Source organism: Macrosteles quadrilineatus, unplaced genomic scaffold (assembly GCF_028750875.1).
Source record: "Macrosteles quadrilineatus isolate MER2022 unplaced genomic scaffold, UCM_ALF_1.0 Scaffold_2__2_contigs__length_208266976, whole genome shotgun sequence".
Taxonomy (NCBI): Eukaryota; Metazoa; Arthropoda; class Insecta; order Hemiptera; family Cicadellidae; genus Macrosteles; species Macrosteles quadrilineatus.
The window spans coordinates 200,181,252-200,188,046 of NW_026542595.1; the positions used below are offsets into that span (position 1 = coordinate 200,181,252).

At 29.1% G+C, this 6,795-nt stretch overlaps 1 protein-coding gene across 2 annotated transcripts; it reads right to left on the reverse strand.

The window, feature by feature from the left end:
* Nucleotides 1-1,662: 1,662 nt before the first annotated feature.
* LOC128987816 (peptidoglycan-recognition protein LF-like) lies at nucleotides 1,663-5,372 on the reverse strand. Of its 2 annotated transcripts, none has more exons than XM_054408845.1 (3): nucleotides 4,921-5,372; nucleotides 4,083-4,210; nucleotides 1,663-2,118 (listed from the first exon to the last, which is right to left on the reverse strand). In XM_054408845.1, the coding sequence occupies exons 1-3, from the start codon at nucleotides 5,124-5,126 to the stop codon at nucleotides 1,943-1,945; spliced, it is 510 nt and encodes a 169-aa protein (XP_054264820.1). In that variant the 5' UTR covers nucleotides 5,127-5,372; the 3' UTR covers nucleotides 1,663-1,942. The 2 variants fall into 2 exon arrangements, with proteins under 2 accessions (XP_054264820.1, XP_054264819.1); XM_054408844.1 differs by lacking the exon at nucleotides 1,663-2,118 and adding an exon at nucleotides 2,804-3,061.
* Nucleotides 5,373-6,795: the final 1,423 nt, after the last annotated feature.

The following is a 6,795-nucleotide window of genomic DNA, read 5'->3' on the forward strand; positions in this document are numbered from 1 at the left end:
ACTCCCAAGAGAGTACAAATGCTACTTTAGACCCGCAACGAATGCATTGAAAACGGCTGTTTTTGCTGCAGTGACGAAAATTCGTTTTTTGTGGTTGTCCATAGAGTAGGCTCAGTATAGATTATGAAAAAAACTACTCGGATAAAAAAGCATTATTAATCGACAAATCCAAAAACTTAATATTTTTTATCACTTTATTTAGTGACATAACTTTAAAAATACATTTACTTCTCCGGTTGCTATTTTCAAATCGCTTGTAACTGTCATTTACATGTTATATTTGGTACTCCACCAACACAATAATAACAAATTCATAATTAACTTCATACTCAAAATTTATATACATTTTAATATGTTTATAATGTAAAGGAAATGTATGAAATGTTAAAACTAACCAGTTTACAAGATGATAATTACGAAAAAAATGTGATAAAGATCACATAGTATTTTTTTATCAGGATTGTTTTCTTCCGGAAAATCAGTAAACGAAATGTTTGAACATCATAACAATCATTGCTTATTATTCTCTAGTTGATTTTTCAATACGCTAGACAGAAAAACTTCTTAAGCCCAAAAACACGTGAACAGAAAGAAGTAGTTTTTTTATGTAATACGATGACAAGTTTGAAAAATCAATACTAATGCTGCAATAAACTGGAGAATTTGTATTTGCTATTTGACTATATAATGATTTAATTGTTTTTTATTGAGTTTGTCGTCACAACGGTGTCCATTTGACAGTCGGGGCTAATGCAAGAACCATATTGCTACTACAATACCACGGATCCTTGCTTTAATTAGTTTTGATCTCTGCTAGTTGATGTTTATTTAGGTAAAACAATTAGAGCTTTGTTTGCGTATCATCAAAAGCAATCGTTTATAATTTTTACAAAAAACTACCAAATATTTGAGTATTAGTTAAGATAATAATCAATTATTATCTTAGATAACATTTATTGATTGTGCTACTGTCTAAAAAAATTTTCTTTTTTAATAACTCCAGATAGTAACAGTTTTATGTTTTAGATTTTGGTTGTACAAATAGACGCTAAGCTCCTCCAACGGTTTCAAGGTTAAATAAAAAACTTATGTTGAATTAGAGTTGTCTTAAAGTGATTTGATTTGGAAAATAAATACAGTATTGTTTAAAGTCATTATGTTTTACAATACATGAGTAAAGAGGGAACGGGCATGCCAGAGGGTGTTAATTCAATAATAAATGCATCACTACGTGTTATGTTTTAATTAGATGTTTTATTATCATGTCAATTTTTATTACAGCAGGTAAGCAGAAAGAATAATTGTTATCCCAGAGCATTTACCTCTCAAGCAATATATTTATCATTTTTGCTATTAAACTGTAAACGTTTTTACATTACACTAATTACATGTTTTTTTACAATTATGAACATCCGTGCATTTAATATCTACCTTAAACATTTCATTGTATATACATTCCTAAATGATTAAAACCCTAATACTATCAAAAATACTTATTAACCAAAGTAGGGTAACAAAATAATTTACGATCACTCTCAAACACACCATAAACTCGGATAATAGTTTCCACAAGCATTAATCCTTATATATCTATTATTGAAAATCTTTGTCAACCGTATTTTGAAAAGGACAACTGATAAAAAAATCCACATTAAAGGGATGCCTTTGCAATAATTGCACAACTGTGTTAGAAAACATCATTTTTATTTACGTCCTCATCAAGTTTACTTATATGTAACTCAAAGCTAGGATCGTCAATCCAATTCGTTATGTACCGCACGTCGACTTCCTCACACCACATTTTGCTGGCAACAGCAAAGTCCATTAGGTTTGTGGCTTTTATGTACATGTCCCTTTGCAACGGATAGCTGTCTGGCCAAAAACATTACAGGTTGAATGATTTCTTTGTGGATATTAAAATGTATTCTGTAAAAACTAGTGGTCAAGCTTTATCAAACATTCTGGCAAACACTTTTGCAAGTATACCATTGTCCACCCAGGGGTCCTCTTCAGTAAGCTCAAAATCACAGTTTCCAGCATTAATTATTTTTAACTCCATGCCATAATCTAACAGTTTGTACATAATTTTATCCATTAGTTTTCGCACTGGATCGAGTACTGAAATGAAAAACGTTTAGGAAGTATTTTAAATTAGGGTATTTGCCTAGTTTGCAAGATATATGCTCTAGGTTAACAATACTTAGTTAAAACTGTATGGTCAATTCATCTTAAAATATTGCTAAGTTTTCGGTGGTTAACGTTTTGTATATTGGAACTGTATTTGTTCAGATTTTTGTATTCGTTTAATTCAACTGTATTTTTAAAACTAACATCTAACATAATTAGTGTATTAGCAATGATTAAAGGTTTTTAACATTTCACAGAAATGTTGTACCAATTACGTCATAACGTTTAACATTAAAAAGGATTGTTAGCCTTGACGTTTTAGTTTTTACATAAATCCTTCCCCAAATGTGTATTTACTCAGAAAGCTTTACAGCGTTTTTAATGAGTTACACTTACTTACAAAATACACATGTAACATAAGAACATATTTTAAGGATGAATATTATTTTGTTGTATTGTTAATTAGTACTTTTATTTTACTTATCACTTTTGTTGGTGAATCTTTACAGAATACAACAGTTCAAAATCTAAATGAAATGCAAAAAAAAGTGCTTTTATTATTTAGTTTAATTAAGCTGATATTGCCAATAGTAACACAATTAAACAACTATCAACCAGTTTAGAAATGGCGGTTATATCCAATTAGTTAAAGAAAGATTATATACCAAAGTGTCACTGCCCATGTGTACACAATTGAATTGAGGATTATTTTATTTTTCAGTAAGGCTACACAAAAATACAATTTATTCTGGCTTATCTGTCACATCTACGATTGGAAACTTATGATTAGGATCTTCTAACTCGAACCCCTCATTGCAAACAAAGGGATACATTTCTGCCATTCTAACTTCAAAATCCACTATATTATTTAAAATTCCATAATCGATGATAGCCATAGTGGACCTTACTTGCCATCTGTATATTTCATCCGTAGCTGAAAAAGAGCTTTGTGTTTAACATGTAGTTTAAATAAAATTATTTTGCAAATTTAATTTATTCATTACATATTTTAATCGCACATTTATTTTTGGGTGTAGTGAACTCATTTAGGATTATGGTTACACTAAGTTTGGAAATACAAAGTGTTACAAACACTTATGAACCAAAAAGTGCCTTTGAGTATAAAGTGTAATCAACCATAGTTAACTCTGTGTATATTGTCCTCATAGTGAACATGATTCACTACCAAAACAATATCTAACTAACTAAAGTTATATGTATTCGCTTTTGCCTTCCAAACCATTGGTTGAAGATAATTCTATTGCAATATTTATACTTACCATACAAATCATTGTTGAATGTTTTAAATTTAAAATATTATTAAAATCTTAAAAAATATCACTTTACAAGAAAGGTTTTATTCTTGCTTTAATGTTAGTTTGTCAAGGAATCGTATTTAACTGATCGTAAAATCAAATAAATAAGTTGCTTATTTTTTACCTTTTATAAATCCTGTTTTTATAGATAAAAATACTAACAATAAAAATAGATTTAGTATGTGTGATATTACTTAACAACTAACCTTCTTAAATTGTTGCTTTACAAACAAAATTTAATCTAGTATCTGGTATATGAAATCCGGTAGGAGAAAAGGTTTTTTTTACATTTAATAGCCATGTTTGAAGCTTTGTTCCAAAGTCTATACGTACTATTAATGTTAATGTGGTACCCCCTGTTAATTGTATCTTTTGTTAGGCGTAAGACTCATTCAAAAGATAAAATCGGAAAAAATGTAGATATTAAGAATACGTTAGTGGCTGCAGGTTCTTTTAAAACAATCTTACCTACAGTGGTTGTAAACTTGACACTTAAAAGTGAAAATTGCTAAAATCAAGTTAATTTTTAAGTATGTAAAATTAATATACAATAAATTACAACACAGTTTATCTCATTATTATATATTAAACAAAATTCTTCAGGCTACCTTATTAATTGATATAAGAGCTTATTATTACCTGGATAGTCTCCAATGTGAGCTATGACTAAAGCCGCATCCTTGAACTCAGGACGTTCAACAGGGGTTGGTGCCACTTTATACCATCCTCTTCCTTCATACACCTTAGCATCGGGGGTGATTATGAAACTGATAGTAAGACAGTTAGTTATATGTTGTCGAAGAAAATATTTTAAACCACTAATCTATGTATCTTTATCAACTTTCATGTAAACATGATCAACAATATTGCATTGGCAAGACTTCGATCTTCGAACTCTTTACGAGTTCGAATGACAGGCCATCATTTTGATGTGGTACATGAAGACAAAAAAAACATATCTATAATCCCGCCGCTTACAACCAAAATTTAGTGGACTGCTATAACCTTAAAGCTTTTTTACAAAGTATATTAGCATCAACACCCTAGATGCAAATCTGGGTTTTAAGAAATTGTTAATTGGCACACTAGCTGGTACTTAAAACAAAGTTCCCTTCTGGTTTAAATGACATAAAATACATATAGTTTATTTGTTCCAACATTATGAGACTAACAAATTTGATTCTGATGTCAATAATAATAACTATGCTGCAAAAACAAAACTATTATTGCTTGATTACTCGCTACATCTATCTAAAATAGGAATGATTATGTTAAGAAATAAAACTAAAATGTATGTGTATTTCTACATACACCTTTAATTATCATTTTCTACGTTGCTAACATTTATCTAACTAATATGAATGACTTTAACCTACACTTTTATTTTTTATGTTTTTAATATTCTTTACATGTATGAAAGATTGTTCAGCCAATTTAAATGGAAAAATTTACCATCGAATTAAGCTTTAAAACTTACTTGTAAGCGATGTCCTCAAATCCTTTTCCCATGTGAAATGCCTGCATCTTCCTTATGTGAAATTTGCATTCTTCGTCATTATTGCAAGGTAGTGTCCTTGTTTTAGTCATCAGCACTTTAAGGACAGGTTTAGGAAGGTCAGCGATTTCCTTTTGAGGGGGTAAAGCACCCCAATCACTTCTTGGTACAATAGTTAATGGAGGCATAATATTTAAATTACTCTAATGTATTTCTAATTACGAAATATTTAAAATAGTAATTAAAACTAATTCACGACATCCAAACATATATTTTATGTTGTCAGAGGTTTTAATTTACAAACTGGCACTACTTGTCATCTGAAAAATCAAAGACACCAAAATTATTTAGTCTCACGTACCAACTATAAATGAAACATAAAAACAAAGAAGTATAACAAATGTTGTCTTCTTTAGAGAAGAAATTACTCAACATTCCCATTTTGATGTTTGTTTACAAACTATTCTTTATATTACTTATCGTTTTTCTGATTTGTGGAAAAACGCTATCATTTATTTGTTTGATAAGATAAAATACTAAATTTATCGTCTCATTTTGACTGATATAATTATATTCGGAGTAAACCATGTGTTGTTTTACAATATTGTTTTAAATATAGGTCGTAGGTCGAACTATACTTACAGGCAGCTGAAATAACTATTTCCTGTCGTTAAATAAGTAGAATTATTCATAAATATTAGATTTTATTAATGCTAGATACAATTGTATCTACCATTGTAATAACGGACATAATTTGTTTATTGTTTTACCTAGTAAATTATTAGGTTACTAATCTAAAATCCATATTTTTCAAAAAATCTATCTTAAAAATGTATTCATAAATTTTCGATAAACTACACAATAGCATATACCCATTGCGTTTCAAAAATACGAAAAAATGATAGCAGGTAAAACTAATGTTTAAGTAACATTGAAAACATTAATTGATAAAATATTTATGATTAATACCATGATAAAAAATGAAAATTAACTTCTTGATTTGTTTCCTACAAGGTTACTTGATTGGTATACAAGTCTTGGAAATAATAATATATCAAGTAACAATAAAAATGGATTACATTACTGAAACTCTATAAAACCTAGGTCGTGGTGAGACCGTAAAATTTGGCAAACATTAGATTGTTTGGTAGTTGACTAACTATACCTTTAGGTGTAAGGATAAACATAACTACTAACTACCTTGCTTTTTGTCAGAGCCATTTTGTCCCTTGGAAAATAAGGAAGTTAAAACACGATGGTTTGGGAGAAGTGGTTGACAAAAATGGATATGAGCATTGTGGTAGTTTTTTTTTTAATATTGCGTACACTTTTTATACCAAAGGGAATTTTTTTAAATACTGACAAGAAGCTGAGCTTTTTTATTTCATGTATCTGAAATTTAAATAAAGTATTTAAAACCGGATTAGTATTTAATATAATACAGATTCATGATTACTGTTTGAATTTTATTTTATATAATTATGCTTTTTAAATTGGTTTATTGATTACAAACAGTTACATTTTTGTAACGAAATGCAATTTTAGCTTTAGGGTCGCAATTATATATAATGTAATCCATAATTGGCCTATTAATAATAGGTTAATTTAAACAAACAATAGTCCAATTATTGAGTGAAACGTCCAACCAAAAACTACGATCTTTTCAAAGTTAAGCAGTCGTTTCGCATCGGTTGGGGTTAACACCTAATTTGAATGTAAATTCCTTCCTCAAATGCCTGCTAATCAGCGAGAATCTAGTGTTTGTTGATTGTAATTTAAGGGGTTAGGCAACGAATTGGGTAATTCAATTTGCATAATGATTCAATTTGGATAATTAGTTCAATCTCATTACTGTTT